The sequence below is a fragment of the Pituophis catenifer genome, unplaced genomic scaffold (genome assembly GCF_029215685.1).
Source record: "Pituophis catenifer annectens isolate HBS135680 unplaced genomic scaffold, rPitCat1.0.hap2 SCAF_2, whole genome shotgun sequence".
Classification (NCBI taxonomy): Eukaryota; Metazoa; Chordata; class Lepidosauria; order Squamata; family Colubridae; genus Pituophis; species Pituophis catenifer.
This window is the reverse complement of record NW_027256882.1, coordinates 255398770-255417889: the sequence shown is the minus strand read 5'-3', so window position 1 is coordinate 255417889 and position 19120 is coordinate 255398770. Positions and strand designations below refer to the sequence as shown.

The following is a 19120-nucleotide window of genomic DNA, read 5'->3' as shown; positions in this document are numbered from 1 at the left end:
ACACTTGTTGATAAATGCATTTATATAGTTTATAAATGCATTTATATAGTTCTTTAAAAGAGCCTTGGTAGTACAGTGGTCTAAAGCACCCTGTTATTAAGACCAGCTGCCTGCAATTACTGCAGGTTCGAATCTCGCCAGGCTCAAGGTTGACTCAGCCTTCCATCCTTTCTAAGGTAGGTAAATTGAGAACCCAGTTGGGGGGGCAATAAGCTGACTTTGTATAAATATACAAAAGGATGAAGGCTATTGCTTAGCGCATTGTAAGCTGCCCTGAGTCTCCGGAGAAGGGCGGCATATAAATCAAATTTAAAAAAAACAAAAAACTTCCAAAGAACAATTAGATGTTAGGATGTGTAACTGAGTTATATTTATTGTATGTATTTTATCATTATGAGGACCCAGATTGTTGGGGGCAATATGCTGACTCCAGGGGTGAAATGCTCCCGGTTCGGACCGGATCGCCTGATCTGGTAGCGATGGCAGCGGGTGGTTCGGAGAACCAGTAGCAAAATTCCCTGCCCTCCACCCCCCAATGCCCAGATGAGCTGTGAGATCATCAGAGGCTTTTTTTTTACTTTTAAAAGCATTTTTTTCTACAACCTCTTCGGCCGAAAAAATGCTTTTAAAAGTTAAAAAAAAAGGCCTCTGATGATCACGCAGCTCAGCTGGGATCGTCAGAGGCTTCTAAAACCTTCGATCGAAGAGGTTGTAGAAAAAAAATGGCTTTAAAAACCTCTGGCGATCCCAGCTGAGTTGCCTGATCGTCAGAGGCTTTTAAAAGCATTTTTTTTGCAACCTCTTAAGGTTGTAGAAAAAATGCTTTTAAAAATAAAAAAAAAAGTTGGCCAGGCCCACCCAATCACATTACCTCCCACCACCACCAAGCCACGCCCACAGAACCAGTAATAACAAATTTTACATTTCACCACTGGCTGACTGTAAATTGCTTAGAGAGGGCTATAAAACACGGTATATATGTCTAAGTGCTATTGCTATTATAAGATGACGTGTACTTTTTTTGAATATTTCTATAGCTGCTATGTAAAAGTCACAAAGAATTTACATTTTTCTGTACATTTTTATGCATTGCTTTTCAACATACAGTATTTAAAGTCATTTACACTATGTTTCATTAATAGACTCTTTGTTTTGCTGATGGAGAAAGATATAAATATATTGATGTTCAAATTTTTGATGATGAGATTCCTGAAAGAGATGAGCGATTCCAGCTAATTTTAACAAATCCATCCCTTGGATTAGAATTGGGAGAAAATACTACAGGTAATATTAATTAATTTGAAATTAGTATTTTGTTTTGTGTTTGCTATGGATAGGGCGTTGGTCCTACTATGAACGCCTCTTCTCCAGTGCTGCGGAATGGTCCAGAAGTGGGTTGATACAGTGTAATCTGCCCAGAGACTAAGTCATAATTTTGCTGGCCACGCCCCCACTCGTGTCTGTTGGGCCCAGTTTTTGGTGAAGACAAGCCTGAAAGAAAAGCTCAGCCAGAAGTTAGTAAGGACCGGCTCTGGGCCTGGACCATTCCGCAGCATTGGAGAAGAGGCGTTCACGGTAGGACCAATGCTCTTTCTCCCAATGGACTGCGGAATGGTCCAGAAGTGGGACATACCAAAGGATGGCTGTCCTAAGGGTGGGATGACGTGGGGACTGGAGCCCCCGGGGCCAAATAAGCCTGCTGAAGGATTCTCCTTCCAAAAGACGCTTCCGCAGAAGCGTATACATCTAATTTATAATGCCTTATAAAAGGCGAAGGAGTAGTCCAGGTGGCCGCCCTGCAAATTTCCTCGAGGGATGCTTGCGTGGCCCATGCAGTGGTGGTAGCTGCTCCTAGTGTTGAATGCGCAGTAATGTGTTTGGGAACTGGTAGTGACTTAATTTTGTATGCTCGGGCAATACACGCTCTGATTCAGTGACCAATTGCGGGAGAGGAGACAAAGAGAGCCTCAGACTTCCTGGTGGGCGCAGTTCGCTTGATATAGATCCTTAGAGCCCGTCAAACATCCAAGGTATGCCACGCTTTCTCCAAGACATGGGAAGGCCGAGGACAGAAGTTAGGCAATATGACCTCCTGGGCTCTATGGAACCAGGAGTTCACTTTGGGAATGAACGAGGGGTCAAGCCTCAAGACAACCTTGTCTGAATGGAATACACAAAGGTCGGCCCTCACAGAAAGGGCTGCCAGCTCAGAAATGCACCATGCCAATGTGATGGCCACCAGGAATGCCACTTTAAGGGTGAGGAATCGGAGGCTCGCTGTCTTCAGGGGCTTGAAAGATGGTTCAGTGAGTGCCTTCAGTACTCTGGGTAAGTCCCAGGTAGGATAACAGTGAACAACCGGAGGTCGGATGTTACTTGCACCCCGCAGGAACCTGTGGATGATTGGGTGGTGTGCCAGTGGCTCCCTGCCTGCAATCGACAAGATGGTGGAAAGGGCGTGTTGATGGTGTTGTGTGCTAGCCCTTTGTCGAGGCCCTCCTGCAGAAAGTCAAGCACCTGTGGAACAGAAGCTGAAACAGGTTTAATATGGTGCTGGGCGCACCAGGCAGTAAATACCTTCCAGGTTGAATTGTAAATCCGGAGAGTTGACTGCTTCCTGTCAGCCTGAATGGTCTGAATGACTTTGTGAGAAAGGTTCTCCTTCTCAAGAGGATCCCTTCAAGTGCCAGGCGGTCAACTGGAGCCACTGAGGCTCCGGATGAAGCAGGACCCCCTGGCTGAGAGAGATCCTCTCTGGAGGAATTCTCCAAGGCCTTGACGCGGATAGATTGAGTAAGTCCATGAACCATGGTCTCCGAGGCCAGTAAGGGGCCACCAGAATGACCTCTGCGCCTTCCGTGATGATCTTGCAAATCACTCCCGGTATCAAGGAGAAAGGCGGAAAGCTGTAAAGGAGGCCGGGAGGCCAGGCGCAGCGGAGGGCATTGGTCCCTTCTGCCCCCTGGGTTGGAAACCTCGTGATGTAGCAAGGAAGATGAGCATTCAGGCGTGCTGCAAACAGGTCCACTAGTGGTTGTCCGAACCAGATGCAGATGTCCAAGAAGATGTCGGGGTGGAGACCCCACTCGGCGTTGTCCACCGTAGTCCTGCTCAGGAAGTCCAACTGAGCATTCTTTGTGCCAGTGATGTGCTCTGCCTTGAGGGAGCAGACATTGGCTTCTGCCCACCTGCCCAGACTGAGGCTTCTTTCATTGACGTGTGCCTTTGCGGCAACGTTGTCTGTCAGTATGAGTATGCAACGTCCCGGACCAAGCACTGAAAGCGCTTCAGAGCCAGATGGATCACCCTCAACTCCAACCAGTTTATGTTGTTGGTGAGGTCCTGAGGTGACCAACGACCCTGCACTACTTGGGAGTTGAGGTGGGCTCCCCAGCCATAAAGACTGGTGTCCGATGTAAGAATGATCCTTTGAGGCTCTTGTATGATGGAGCCTTTGTCAATGGCCGGTGATGCCCACCAGTGTAGGGATCTCCTGACAGTGAGGGGAACCCTGACCTTCACCAGGGAGTTGGAAAAGCCCCCCCCCATTGGTATGGTAACAGGAACCATTGAAGGCTCTGAGCGTGAAGCCGAGCCCATGGCACAATTTGCATGCAAGAAACCATCTTGCCTAGTAACTTGGACAGCGTGGCCAAGGGAACCTTGGGGTGTTGTTGAATCAGAGTTACCAAGTTCCTTATGCTGTCCCTCCTTTCCTGGGACAGGAAAACCAGCCTCACCTTATCCTGCAGGATAAGCCTGCAGCCTCACCCGGGATAATCGCAGGTGGGCTGCAAGGGCGGCTAATACTTTCGTGAAGCAGCATGGGGCCGATGCCAGGCCAAAAGGCAAGGCATGGTATTGGAGGTGGCGACCTGCGTAACAGAATCTTAGGAACCTCCGATGATCTGGTAATATTCAAATGTGGAGGTAAGCTTCCGAAAGATGAATTGAGGCCATGAAATCTCCGGGACGAATCCCTTGGAGCAGGAGTGGGCAAATGTGGCCCTTTTACAACCTGTGGACTTCAACTCCCAGAATTCCTGAGACAGCTTGGCTGTCTCAGGAATTCTGGGAGTTGAAGTCCATAGGTTGTAAAAGGGCCACATTTGCCCACCCCTGCCTTGGAGGATTGACAATAGTGAGCACATCTTGAACCTCCTGTAGACCAAATGGGTGTTGAGGGCTTTGAGGTCCAGGATTGCTCTCGAGCTCCCCTAGCGCTTCGGTACAACAAACAGGATGGAGTAAAATCCCTGCCTCCATTGTTGTGGTGGAACTGGCTCTATAGCCCTGATGTCTAGGAGGTGCTGAATCACACGCTCCATGAGCTCCCGCTTTGAGTGGTTGTTGGAGACAGGGCAGTGCACAAAGCGGTTGGGTAGGCAGGAGAGAAACTCCAGAGATAGTCCTTGACGGATGGTTGAGAGAACCCAACTGTCCGTTGTTGTGAGAGTCCACTGGTCTACATAGAGGCTCAACCTTCCTCCTATGGGAGGATTGGGAGGTAAGTCATTTCTGTCTGCGGAACTGGCGGTTGCCAGATCCGCAAAAGGGACTTCTTTGGGTGCCAAATTGTCATGAGCGGTCACGACAGCCCTTTCGCTTCAATGCACAGGAAGGTCCCTCCCACCAATGCCTTTACATGCAGGTCTGGTTGTCGTGCTGGACCCTGCATGTAAGGGCCTTGGTGGGAGGGACCTTCCTGTGCGTTGAAGCGAAAGGGCTGTCTCCTATAATAAGGAGTGGTCCACCTGTCCGCCCTCCTGGCTACTGAAAGCAGCACCTTTAGCTTCTCCTTATCCTCTACCAGAAGAGGGTCAAGAGACTCTCCAAATAATTTGCATCCCGAGTATGGGGAAGAGTCCAGCCTCCATTTGGCTTTGAATTCTGCTGGCCACTGTTGGAGCGATAATAATCTCCTGGAGGTGACTATGGAGGCTAGGGCCCTGGAGGAGTATTTTGCAGCATTTAATGTCGCATCCGCCGAGAATTGAGCGGCGGCTATAATTTTGTTGAGGTTCTGATGTAAACGGACCTCATTAGATGACAATCTGGCCTGTAATTTTTGGAGCCAGATGAGGGAAGATCGATTGAAAAAGGATGCTGTAGTGGAGGCTTGAATGGCCCAGGCAGCCTGGTGTGTTTTTGGAAGGATAAATCCAATTTCTTCTCCTCCGGCTTTAAGCCTTCAGAGGGGTCCCCGGCCAGATAGGGAGAAGGGGATGCAAGAGCAGCAACCAAACCATCAACAGAAGGTACCTGTAAGAGTTGGGCAAACGACGGTGCCATGTTGTAATTCCTTCTGTCCATATCACTGGGAGTGGGAAGAGATGCTGGACTGACCCATTGGTTGTGGACGACATTGATGAAGAGCTTGGGAGCAGGAATGTAGAGTTGCTGAACCACAGGCTCAGAGAATAGACCATGTCCTTGCCCCTCAGCAGGCTGGAATTTGGTTGCTGAAACTTCCTCTTGAAGTCCAGAGGTGACCTTTGCCTTAAACAGTAAGGACTTGAAGAGGCCTGAAGGAAAAAGACAGGTAAATGCTGGCACATCAGGAAGCGCCCCCTCATCATCTGAGAGATCCTGTTCTGTATGGGCCTCCTCCCCCAGAAATAAACCATCACTACCCCCCCCCCCCGGAATGGTAAGGTGACAGATCGGGTGGCTCGGTTAGACTGGCAGAAAAGTGGTTGCGCGAAGAGAATAAGAGGCAGAAACAATAGAAACTGCTCTCTGATGTTGGATCACTTCCGCAATGCCCCTAGAGATTGCCTGTGAAATTAAAATCTGGAGATTTTCAGGCAAGTTGGATAATTTGGGTGCGGGGGCTTGAGATGGCTGAATAGGCCTAGGATCCTTTGCTGCGATAGTGCAAGCGAAAAGATTCTCTCTTCTGACATGTTTTGCTGCAGTTGTTCCATGTGGTAGTGGACCAGCATTCTCAGGTGACCAGGCCCTTGTTGCAGGTGCTGCCTGTTCTTGATGCAATGATCTGGAAACTGAGTGGTAACTGGCCAGTGACTGAGTTTCCAGGTGACTCTGCTTTGCCTGCGTTTCAGCAGATTTCTGCTTGGGCTCCTTCCTAGAAATCTGCTTGTCTTGGAGATGTGGTGCGATTTACAGGACGCCTTCCTGCCCCCTGAGGTCCCGGGCTCCTCCCTGGACCTGGGTTCCTTCCTGGACCTGAATTTCTCTGCCATAATGCTTAGGAAGAATCAAGGAGACCCAAGCTGTGGTGGCTATGCCTGTTCCCAGGACTTAGCCAGCACACCTGCAAGCCAAATCAGGCTGTTTCAAGGACAGCTTGCCTAGGCAAACCTAATAATTGCCAGATCCTGTGCAACTCCCCCACCCCCAAAGAAGCCGGGGCGTCTCAGCGCGTTGGTAGTAAAGTGTCTCTGGGTGTCCAGGAGACTTTAAGCCGCCACCGCAGCACTTGTGAGCCAAACGGTGGAATGAGGGGGGGCAGCGCAAAAGCGCTGCATTTCAATTAAGGCCGGGGCCTGCTCCTCAACTGACGAGGAGATCGGGCGGGTGGGGTGCTTCATAATGGCCGCTATCTAAATCCCCAGAGTCAAAATGGCCAATCCGCAATGGTGGAAACAGCAGTGAGTTGGAATTGGATGGCGCGAAAGTGGCTCATCCTCACAGGCCGCCCTGCTTGAATAGGATGAGGGCGCTTCAGCCGAAAAGCTGGCCAGCCAACGTCTAAGAGCGCTGCAGCTGCAATCTTTGAAGGGGAACGATCAAAGCCTCCCTTCAGAGCAGAATGACTAGCGGCGAAGCGGCCTGGATCGCTGTAAAAGTTTGGCGGGGCTGTCACCTAAGCTGAGCCTGCCAGCACAAAACTCCAACTAGGGGCTGAAATTATGGAAAAACCTGATCTGATAGACTGTCCAAACGTCCAGAAGTGGATTGAAGCAGGAGCAACGTGAAAACGTGTCTCTGTCAGACGACTGAGTTGAAAACTGGGTCCAACGGACATGAGTGGGGGCGTGGCCAGCAAAATTATGACTCAGTCTCTGGGCAGATTGCACTGTATCCACCCACTTCGGGACCATTCCGCAGTCCATTGGGAGAACAGGAGGCTTTATTCTCAGTTACTCATGCCCTGGTCACCTCCAGAATAGATTACTATACAATAGCATGTTCTACATGGGGCTATCTATGAAGAGCATCTGGCAGCTACAGGTGGTGCAAAGTGTGCTCTTCAATTAGAACAGGTAATACCTCTATTCTGTGAGCTGCACTATTCAGGTTCTATTCAAGGTACTGGTGATGACCTATAAAGACTCTATGGCAAGGTGCCATCAAGGCTGGCATGAGGTACATGTTATGGCTCCTGTCCACAAAAACACATCATCTGACAGGCCCAAGAGGAGAGCCTCTTCTGCCACAGTACCTACCCTTGAGAATATCATTCCCTCCCCCCCACCCCCCAAGGTTAGGCAGGTCCTGATCTTGCTGACCTTTTGGGAAGCTCTCAAGACATGGTTCTATCATTATGCTTGGAGACCAGTGGTGGTATGGAACATGTTAGACAGCTGTGTGATTAGTGACTGTATTGGCTGCCCTCTCCTATTAAAATTTTTAATTGTTTTATTTGGTTTTTAATTGTTTTATTTTGCTTGTTTATTTCTATTTATTATTTTCTGTTTTTAATCCTGTGAACCATCTCACATAGCTACATAAATTGAATGAATGAAAGAGTGAATGAATAAAGCTAACATTATTAATAACAGCTGATACTTGTGCATTATTCTTCATAGTTATAAGCAATTTACATAATTATTTAAATTACTGATAGTTAGCAATGATTGGCTGGCAGTTTGTCATATTGTTTTGTAATTGCCTATATTGTGCATTTTTTTAAAAAAAAATAACATTTAACATGTAGGATCCACCCTGGCTAGGTGCTGAAAGAAAAGAAAAAGCAATAATTTATCCTCCTCTTTTACACACACACACACACACACACACACCATGTGTGTGTGTGTGTGTGTGTGTGTGTGTGTGTGTGTGTGTGTGTGTGCATAGCACACAGAAAGTAAACGGTTGTGCAATTTTTTGTGGGTTCTATTGTTAAAAGGTTTCAGTTCTTTTTAGTATTGATAGGACAATATAACAGGACAATATGAAACCTGTTGACACTTAAAACATTCTTTTCACTTTGTAGTTCATAATGTAGAAAATTAGGTAGATTTCATATTATTTAAGCAAAACTAATAGAGTCAGTAGAGTAAAACCAGTAGAGAAAAATTTATTTATTTATTTATTAAACTTATATTTATTTTGAAACTTTTTTCTTGTTTGATGTAACTTTGATATACTGAATTTTAGTTAAGTTCTTCAGGACTATATTTTTCAAACCTTGCAAAACAAAACTGGAGCACAAATTTTCATTGTAGGTATTAGAGACAGAAGTCTTGATTTATTGTTATTATGATTAACTATTTATAATCTACATAAACTTTGTTATCTTCCACAAATTTACTCAATATCTCAAATATATACTGTACCTGAATTTAGATACCAATATTGATAATAGTGTGATTTATTAAATTATATAGAATCATTTCCCAATGAATGTATGTTGTGTATTAAGGTAATCATTTCATTTATTGTCTGTTCAAAGCAACAATTACTATTCTGGCCAGTGATGACGGTCATGGAGTTTTGTCCTTCAACAATAGTGAACATTTTTTCCTAAGGGAACAGACAGCACTCCATTTAATGGAAAGTGTTGCGATACTGAATATTATCAGAGAACCACCTCAAGGAATATTTGGAACAGTGACTGTCCAATACATAGTGCGAGAGATAAATTCTTCTGAAGCATCAGTAGATTTGACTCCATCACAGGGCTATATTGTTCTAGAAGAAGGAATAAGAGTCAAGGTAATATGCAACAAGTAGTTTCTACAAAATGTAAAAAAAAATATTGTAATATTATTTAAGAAATAAAATACATAAATTGGTTTATATTAGTAAACGTATATTACATGTATATTGTACTACTTGCCTTAAGGACCAATTTTACATATTACAGAGGATGATTGTACTGATTTGGATAGTAGGCAGAAGAGATTTAGACATTCAAAATGTTTTGCCCTTTCAAAAACAAAGGTTTTTTAGCTGACAATACAGTACACGTTTAATTGGAAATATATACAAAAATAGCAATTATATTTTATTGGACACCTTCTTTGGCAAGTTCTGATGAATTATTACAAATAGTTGGAAAAGATGATATTTATCTGCTTCTGTTTCAAAATAATAGTGCTTATTAAGAATATCTATAATTGCTTTTGAGATGTGAAATTATTGTAGTTTCATTGTTGATTATAGATCCAAGATTTTGATACTTGATTTTAAATATAATATTTTGAAGAATACAATTTTTCTTTTAGGTTATAACAATGACAGTTTCTTCAATCCTAACATGTCCTCCTTGATTTCATTCCATGTCTTAATGTAATTATACTGGTATCCAATATTTTAATACTAATATGTTGCCTTTTATTCAGAATCTGCATATTAGTGCCATCTTGGATGCTGAACCAGAAATGGATGAACATTTCATCGTTACACTGTTCAATCCAAGCGGTGGAGCCAGATTGGGTGCAAGAACAGAAACATTGATCACAGTGTTGCAAAATCAAGCCCCTTTGGGACTTTTCAGTATCTTTCCAGTTACAGAGAGGTAAATATTATGCTAGGTCAGAAATTAATTTGTTAGTTATATATAAAAGTTAATGTACTTTAGTCTTTATTCTCCTTAAATTTCTTGATATTTATAATATAACACAGAAAATGGCAAATGTCAGTTACAGATATCAGAAGAATGTTAAGATAATTAGAATAAATAGCAACTGTAAATGTTGATAGTAATTTTTTTCATTGCTTATTACCAATACATTTTCAATGGGAGGCAGTATACAAATATTTTAAATACATACATTAAATAATAGTTATACATTTAGTTGTTTCTATATATTGACCATCTTTTCTTTAACAGTAGGCATTTGGAGATTTCATTAATGTTTCCCAACTTCAGTTTTTATTCCTGGCATTTTATCTGTTTTTATTATTGATGGAATATGATTCCATGTCAGTTCTATTAAAATAAATCTGTGTAATTCTCTGTTTTGCTTTCTCTGGATGCCATGGCAAACAATGTGCAGCATAAACTAGGAATGTGAAAAACCATTCTGGAGATGCCTTGTGCTGCAAACAAAGCAAACCTACTGCTCAAGAGTGTTGAAATGACATCTCTTCTAAATGGCTTAACTAGTTTTGAGGCTCCCACTTGGACCGACTACGTGTGAATGCATAGAGTAACACAGCTTTTAGGATGACTGGTGATCAACCCCGGGGCAGTCCTGGAAGAACTATCTGTGCACATGCGTGGCCAGAGACAAAGTTGTGAGACCCTTGTACTGGCCTGATTCCATTAGTGCTCCACTCAGTTGACAAAGCACTCTCCAGATATTTTTGTACAATCAGTTCTATATTTACCCAAGCCAGTGACATTTATTTCCAAAGAAATATCTACAGTGTTATCTTTTGAGTACACTGTGAAAATTCTAAAGAACCACAGATTACATTTCTAAATGTCTTGCTATAATTTATAGAATATTTACATTATAATTAGCATCTATTCTCAGAACTACTATGAAAAAGTCTGCTATTTTAACATCAGAATATGGCAGATTATACATGTGGTGAAAAGCAGTACAAACAGTTTTACAAACAGTATGCCAATAAAATACCTTCCTTATATTTTTATTTTATCATTTATTTAGTTGTATATAGTTGTATAGCACTTAAGGAAATGAATCTGAAAAAGGAGCACTATTTATATATTTATAAATCTTCCATAATCCTTAGGACAAATTCTATTATAGCTGAGGAAGCAAACACTACAGTCTACTTGAAAATATCTCGAAGCAATGGACTCAATACATCAGTGAGTGTGGAATGGGAAACACGACCTGATTCTGCATTTGGTATAAGTAAGTCAATTCATGGGCTTTGATAGGTTATACAGGATAGGTTTTTATAACTCATGTATTGTAATTTGATTGATTCAATCACAAAGAAATAAAGCCCCTTCCATAGACAATGACTGTATCCATCCAAAATTGGCTTTGTGCCTTTTTGTGCCTTATATATATGTCTTGGGATTCTATGTTGTCCTTATAGCATCCCAAGAAATATATAAGTCTTGGAAGCTGAATCAATTAACTACTGGATTAGCTTTCCCTGTAGAAAAAAATCCAAGAAGTCTGCTGTTTTTTTCTTCTTGGGCTGTAGATCAAGCAGTTTCCCATTGGAGGTGTCCATCTGATTCTCTTAATTTCCTTTTACCTGATCCCTTTCTCTCCACAATGTGGCTTTTAAAGGTTTTTTTTCCTTACCTGTCTTTTTTTCTTAGTAGTTACAATATGATCAGAGAAGTACAAGGATAGGTGCCAGTTGTTTGCTTCTTTGATTTTCTCCCTGTAGGCAATTGGAGTAATTTTTTCCCTGGGAGGGTACAGCAGTGAGAGGCTAGTGGTTTTGTAGGATTGTCCTGCATTGTTTCCAAGATTCTGGAATGGTTTGATAAGCAGCTGCCTGTAGACTTGATTCTATTTGCCTCTTTTCTTCTAGGTAATGCAATTTTAGCAGCTCATGGTCATTAGGGATAAACCCATTGGTCTTTCAATATGGACTTTCTTTGTTTTATGCCAATATATGCTGTTAATAGTGTTAATTTTCTTTTAATTGCAGAGGGTGGGTTAAGTGTTCTGGCCATTTTACAAAGTTTTGAGGAAGAATCAATATCTAGCTGGTGTTTCTTTATGGAAGGAGACTTTTTATATGGTTTATTGTTGAGAACAAATCCAGCTGTAAAGTCTTCAATATATCAATGGCGGGGAGTTTTTGTTCCTGTTGAGGTAAATACTGTAAAAAATCAAACTGATATCAAAGAATATTGGATCATAGCACTGTTTCAAGCTATGTGATACACAGATAGACCTTGTTTAAAAACCACAAATAGGACCAGCAATTCAGTTGTTAAGTGAAATGGTTGCTAATTGAAACCATGGCTATGCTTATATCCCTCAGCTTTCCTTTGCTTTACAGACTTGTAAAGGTCATAAATGTGAGGATTGATTGTAAAATTAGTTTTTTCATCACCATAGTAAATTTGAACAGTTGCTAACTGAGGCAATAATTAAAGGAGGGCTATCTGTAAATCTTATTTCAATAGAGAGGAATGTTAAATATTTTGTCTTAAAATAATTCATGGATTTTATTAATTGGATAGTAAAAAAAAGCTATTGGTTTACTTTTTGCTTAGGAATTCAGTATTGAGAACCCTCATCATTGTACTGCATTTCAAATCAATGGCTCCTCCTACTTAGTAATTACTCATGGTGGAATAAAAGAAGATAGACCATCTAACAACACGGTGTTCTTGTTTACTTCTGGATTTCATCTGCTAGAGGTATTGTTTCATTATCCAAAATTCCTTTCAACTTTTTTATGACACACATACTTGAATTGAAAAATCTTCTTCCTGATAATATCAAAGATAAATTAATTAAAGCTATGAATAATGAATGCTAGCACTTCTTTAAAAAGTATAAGATGAATTTATTCCTACGGGAAAAATAACCTTGTTCTGCAAAAACTTCCAAAAAGTGCAAATATTTTTTCAGTCTGGAGTGGCAGTAGTATAACAAAGTTATTTCAATCTTAGAACCAATGAGTAGGTTTAATGAAAAGCCACAAGGCAGCAAAATGTTCTCACTACTTTTTATGGAAAAACTGTAGGAATAGGCCTGAGCTTCACTCTGCAAAACCCAACCTTAGTTTTTGGTTTTGTGAAACATACTCTAGAATGCTATTTTAAAAAATAATAAATAAAAAGAATAAAGTGTTAACTATGCTTGTGAATTTGACAGCAAGATGAGGAATGAATGTGACTGGAAATAACAAGAGGGGGGTTAGATATTTGAGTGATTGGGAATTTTTATAGTTCATCTTTCTTAACCACTCATCTCCCTCAGAGATGGAATTCATTTTCAGACAAGCCAGTTCTATATAAAAATATGGAGTGCATTTTAATCATGATGGTATCAGTTTATTAGTGTGTAATATCAAAAGTGTGACAGAACAGCTTTTAAAGTAATTCCAAGGGAAAACTCAAGGGATTCAAGGAACCTAATTTTTTGAAGAATCAGGTGACAAAAATGAATATTTGTATAACTGTTCAGAGGGAGGATATATATTTGTGAGAAATGAATATAGTCAGTCAAGAAAGGCACAAGTTCACAAAAATAAAGCTCCAAGTCACAGAAAATCTAAGAACCATTTTATTTACATCATGTTGCCTTAAGTCACATTGCTATATTAAAACAAGTGAGATACATTTTGAAGGTTGTATTAGATACATATGACTGTATTTCCTTTTCTTTCTTTCAGGTACAGTCTATATTGGTGCCAGCCACCAGTGATATAAAATATTTCAATTTGAATCAAAGGCATTATTTGATTATTGCAAGTTGTAGACCAGAATCTAAATCTACCCAGGTTAGGAGAATCTTCATTTTATTTCCTGTGTTTGCCTTGTTTGTATATTTACCTAATATATTATCTAGTAACATATTCAGAACCTACACAGCCTTGTGAATTCTTTAAGGGGATGCATACAAATCAGGCAGCAAATTCAAATGTATATATTTGAATCATATGGTCACTGGAAATATTTGAAATTTAGACTTTTTTCTACTTTTATGTTTCTATTGCACATTAATAAATGCAACTTGAGTACCATCTACATAAACATGTACCTGGCTGTTTTTGCATCCTCCTTCAGGACATGTTTTTGTATTCATATCTGCAAATTACTGTTCTTTGTTTAAAATGATGATTACATATGAATCAGCTGAAGTGATAAGCAATTAATGGTTAGAAACTTTTCTCAGTTGGAGCTTTGCTTTAAATATGCTCCTAACCTTCAGTGATTCTTATTACTGTGGCTGATCATGCATCTCATTTCTGGATGAATCTTGCACTTTATGCTTATATTATTGAGCACCATATCTATATTGTGGCATATAAAGGTTTAATTCAAGCTCTGGTTCCCCTGTGCCAATGAAGACTCCAAACCATTCTATCTTTCTGCATCCAACATACCTTCATCCAGTGGTGATGCTTCCTCTTTAGCAAGATCTATTAATTAATACTCAAATGTGCAAAGTAAAATGCATGTCTGTCAATGTAAGCTCTCCAAAGATTGTTGTAGTACTTGAACAGAGACTTCACATAGAGACGTCAAAAGTGATGTTTTATGGACTGGAAGGGAAACAAAGTTTATTATCTTAGCACATATTTAATTGTATACATTTTGCATACATTTCAGAAAAAAAGTGCTTTTCAGCCTTGAGTTGTTTTGAAAAATTTCAGTCAATTAATGAGTTATATTTACAGTCAAAAGCCCCCCCCCCAACAATAACACCTTCAGAATTCTCTTTGCTTTTGAGGTGCAATAAAAGTTCTGGTGGTGTTCTTGAACTTACTTTCCAGTTGAAGGTAATTGAGAATTCTGTTGCTATAACAGCCCTGTTTTCCTTTTCTGAAAAAAGAGCCATGGTGAGAGGTTCCTCAGGATATGTTCTTTTCAAATTTAATTGAAGTCTGTAAGCTTGCAGACTGCCAGAGATGATGATATATTGTAAAAACAAAGCATTCACACACATACCTTGGCCAACCAGTAATGAAATAAGTGCAGAAGTGTCATGCTCCACCACGATGATGATGATGATTATCTTTTCTTTCAAAAAGAAAATTTAAAGCCAATTATGTAAAATTATATGGGACAAATTTAAAAAATTGCTCTTCCCGTGAATAATTCCTATGTCTATTTATTTATATACATAATGAACAAGAAATATATTCTGTATTCTATATTTTCCTTATTCCATACCACGTGTCATATTTAGGACAAAGATAACATATTTGATTTCTTCCAATTTTAGTTACAACTAGAGCTCTTTTGCATTTTACAGATTTTCCAGTGGAATAATGGCATCTTTATATTCCATAATCAACTCTCTGTGAATGGAGGTTTGAGTCTGGATCTTTTCCCCAGGGGAAGTACAACATACCTTGTCATTGTCCCTTGTGAATCCATGCATACACCTCTTTTATTCAAGTGGTCAGAAAATGATTTTATAAGGTTTCAAGAAGTGCCAATCAATGGAATAACACAAGTCAAAGCTGTCGTTTCTGGATCTGACGTCTACCTAATTTTTGCAAAAGGTACTCATATTTGATAGAATTACATTAAATATGGAAACTGAAGCAAGAAAAAACTTTTAATGATTCTTATAATTAAGTTATTTTGTTTATTAATGATCTTTTGATAAGATTTTAAAAAGGCCAACTATGTAAAGTTGATGATATATATTGGTGGGATTGTGCTAGTTGTTTTTTCCTTTTGTTTCAAAATTTGTCAATGGTTTCTTCTGATATTAGGGACATAAGACAAAATTATTTGTAATGAATAAATGAAGGAAACACGGTTCTAGTTCTATAATCCACAGTGTTTCCTAAAATGAACTCGTTTATTAGATGTTACTATTTATTGATTATGAGTACATTAATTATAAATACCCGTATTCATAGAAAGCTGTCTGATTTTACTCTCCATAGAGCTCAACAGTACATGTGAAATTTTTATCTGGGAGGCAGGGCAATTTTCCTTCAGATATTTTCAGTCCATTTCCATCACAGCAGTAAACGCAATCCATACTTCTTTCCCACCTTCAGGTTTAGGTAAGTATGCCAATTATCTCTAATACTGCATTAATTCACACATGATTTCCCACCACCACGTGAGATATAATTTTCCTGTAGGAAAATTGTATACACCATCATCATAAATAATACTATTGGCCTTTTGGATGCCGTGAGATGTACAGTTGGCCATGATTTTTCAAAATAAGCACTTGGAGCATTTGGATATGGATATTACATGCATCATAATGGCATTGTCAGATATAAAATGGCCTTTAAAAAGTCATTATATTTGTGCACTTTGTTTCTCAGCCTAATATCATTAGTAATAGCAGAGTCATTCTCACAACCCAAACTTCCTGAGAGAAAACAAATTTACAGAACAATTTTTAACATGTATCTTAATCATGTGTTCAGAACTGCTGATTTATAGTAGACAAAATTACTTATTTTTGCCACAGCAAAATTATGAACCTTTGTAGCCTCAGGAATGTCTTGGGCTTGCTAGGGGAATAAAGATTTTTGTTGTTGATTGGCAGAAAAATGAGAGCATTCTGCATTTGTTGCAAAGTACAAACATTTCTTCCCTCCTTCAGGAATGCTTTGCACAGTTGCTTGCACAAAACTTTCCCTGATTGTCTAAATGTGGCTGTGCATTCACAATCGCTTTGCTATATTTATGATATCAACAAAAGTGTTGTCTACATATATACATTCAGATGAATGATGTGGTAAACCTTAGAAGCAGCATCCAGAAGGCATGGTTGCTTCAAGGACTGATGTTTATTCATTTCAGTGCCCTTTTGGAGCACCCTTTTAAATGCTTTGTACATTTTTAAAACAGAAAGTGCTAAATAAATGCAAAATACACCTTGAACAAAACCAATTACATATTTTTAAAAATTATTTAACATAACATGTTAACATTTTTCACTAACATTCTTATCTTCTTTGATTCTTGGTGCAGTGCATGTACTCTTTGCTAGCAAAGATAAATCAGCTCTGTATTCCTGGAACTCAGAAATGAATCGGTTTTCGCTGTTGCTAGAAGCTCCTTCTGCCAATCATATTTCCAGTATCAACGTAAAGTCTCTTAATTCTAACAAAAGTCTCATTGTTGTGACTGGAGATTCCTATTCCTATGTTTACGAGCTAGCTGCAATTTCAAATCAGTCAGATTTTATACCTAGGTATGATTTTATTTTTTTATATTGATTATGAACATATTGTTACTTTAGTTAGTTACAGTTTATAAAACAATGTTACAGTCATCATATTATTGTTATTTCTTTTGCTGTAAAGATTTGAGTTCCTAATATAATTCCTTCCATGTTCTGAATCTTTCACTTTCTAGTGAAAACTCTACAGTGAGAAAATGATAGTCAAATCAACAACTGAAAACACTACCTTAGAATTATTCAGAAATATAGGAAAGAATACTGTCAAAGCTTATAAACAAAAAATGACAAAATTAAAGATGATAATGGAATATATAGTAGCCTAGAAAGGTGATAGAAGTCTGCTGACTAGTTTTTGATTGACTAATTGATTGATTGCTGAGAGATATTTTTCCTTTGGGATAAAACTGGATAAAGTTTAAAAACAATGAGATTGGTCTAATCTAAATGGAATGCAGTATATGTTATTTGCTTAAAATATGTATGAAGTACTCTACCTGGCAAATGAATGGCATGCTAGAGTAATATGGAGACAGAAAGCTGCCACTCCGCACTGCTACATACATAGTACATTTAAAATCTGTTTCAGTGTGTGGAATAATTTACCAAAACTGACTATAAAAACTTCAGGATTTTACAGATAGGAGGAAAAGGATAAATTATTCTATATAAACGTAGGTCTACTTGCTTATTGTTGAATTGACCTCACATGTTTCCTGTAACACTTGAGTAAATAGCAACAACAAACTAGTAACTGATAGAAACTGTTTCTTTAAAGAACCTAAAATTACATTTTTTTTCTGTATCAAAACTGATTTTACTTTGTCTCAGAAGATCAATTGTTTAATTATAAATATGCTGTACATCTGTGTTTTTATGCTAGTTCAGGTGAACTGATATTTGAACCAGGAGATAAAGAAATTGTGATAGCAATCAATATTTTTGATGACACAGTCCCAGAGGAAGAAGAATCTTTTAGAGTATGGTTGAAAAATCCAAAGGGTGGTGCAGAAATAGGTCCTAATGGTTATGTGACCATAGTGGTACCCTCTAATGATGATGCTCATGGAGTTGTTGTATTTGCCCAGGTAAAATTAAAATATTAAATTAAGTATTTTTAATAATAATCTCCTGTTAACACATATGGAATGTGTGTATAGATTCATATTTATAATGTTGTAAAACACTACACCAGTATCATAAACAGCTGTCTTAGTAACATATCTCACCATATTATTCATTCGTCTTTGGATAGCAAGATGGATGGTATATAAAAGTAACAATAAATAAAAATAAAATAAATAAAAATGCATTGGAACCTGCAATTTCCCTCATCTTTTAATTGTGAATTCTGTTGTGATGGCTTATAAAATTAAGAAAATGTATTGTTTTACTAATCAGATTTATATCCCAGCTTGCCCAAGGCAATTTAGTAATTTACACTGATGACAATAGATAAAAATACTGCATTGTTAAATTAGTTTGACAGATCACTGGTTCAAGGATACCTGAATCCAAGTCCAGCAATCTGTTCGCTACCACATAATGGTGTCATGATGGGTGCGAACATCTTTATAAAAACTGGCCTAACTTATTTATTGTTTATTTCTATCATGAAATTAAATATAAGGAACTCAGTTTCTTCACTGGCCGCATTTCAGCCATACCAATTTTCTCTGCTGTAGAAGGTTGTCAAAATGGGAACCAACATTTCTCAGGCTAGATAGAACTTTTAAGTAAACATTGATCAGAAATCTCCTAATCTTAAGGCCAGGAAAACTTTAGTAGAGCTACAGGAATTGATTTCAAAATTTTGCAGTAGGCAGATCTGTATGCATATGGAGAAAGAAAGGAAAAAAAGCTTCTATCTATTGTGGAATAAAGCCATATCACATCTTTGAGTGTAAGTGGATTTCTGAGTATGGGTTAAATATCTAGGGAGTATAGTCATATTGCTGTGCCTGAAGTGAAGATTTACTGCTTTTATTAAAGCAAAATCTGATAGTCACACCTTTTCAGTTTATATTATGATTTTAACTATTTTTATACATTTTTTAATATATGGTTATTCTTTTTTTGTTAGTGTTTAAAGAGCAGAAAAACAAGATATATATATATTAAACTATGTATTATTTTTCACCATT

At 39.0% G+C, this 19120-nt stretch overlaps 1 protein-coding gene across 1 annotated transcript in view; it reads left to right on the top strand.

Moving 5' to 3' along the window:
• The window catches only part of ADGRV1 (adhesion G protein-coupled receptor V1), a 303011-nt gene that overhangs the window by 106507 nt on the left and 177384 nt on the right, over positions 1–19120 (top strand). The window contains exons 42-52 of the mRNA XM_070935769.1: positions 1143–1284; positions 8642–8904; positions 9534–9709; positions 10897–11021; positions 11782–11948; positions 12356–12502; positions 13483–13590; positions 15069–15321; positions 15715–15837; positions 16766–16988; positions 17860–18064. Coding sequence (XP_070791870.1) covers positions 1143–1284; positions 8642–8904; positions 9534–9709; positions 10897–11021; positions 11782–11948; positions 12356–12502; positions 13483–13590; positions 15069–15321; positions 15715–15837; positions 16766–16988; positions 17860–18064 — 1932 coding nt within the window. The remainder of the gene's footprint in view (positions 1–1142; positions 1285–8641; positions 8905–9533; positions 9710–10896; positions 11022–11781; positions 11949–12355; positions 12503–13482; positions 13591–15068; positions 15322–15714; positions 15838–16765; positions 16989–17859; positions 18065–19120) is intronic.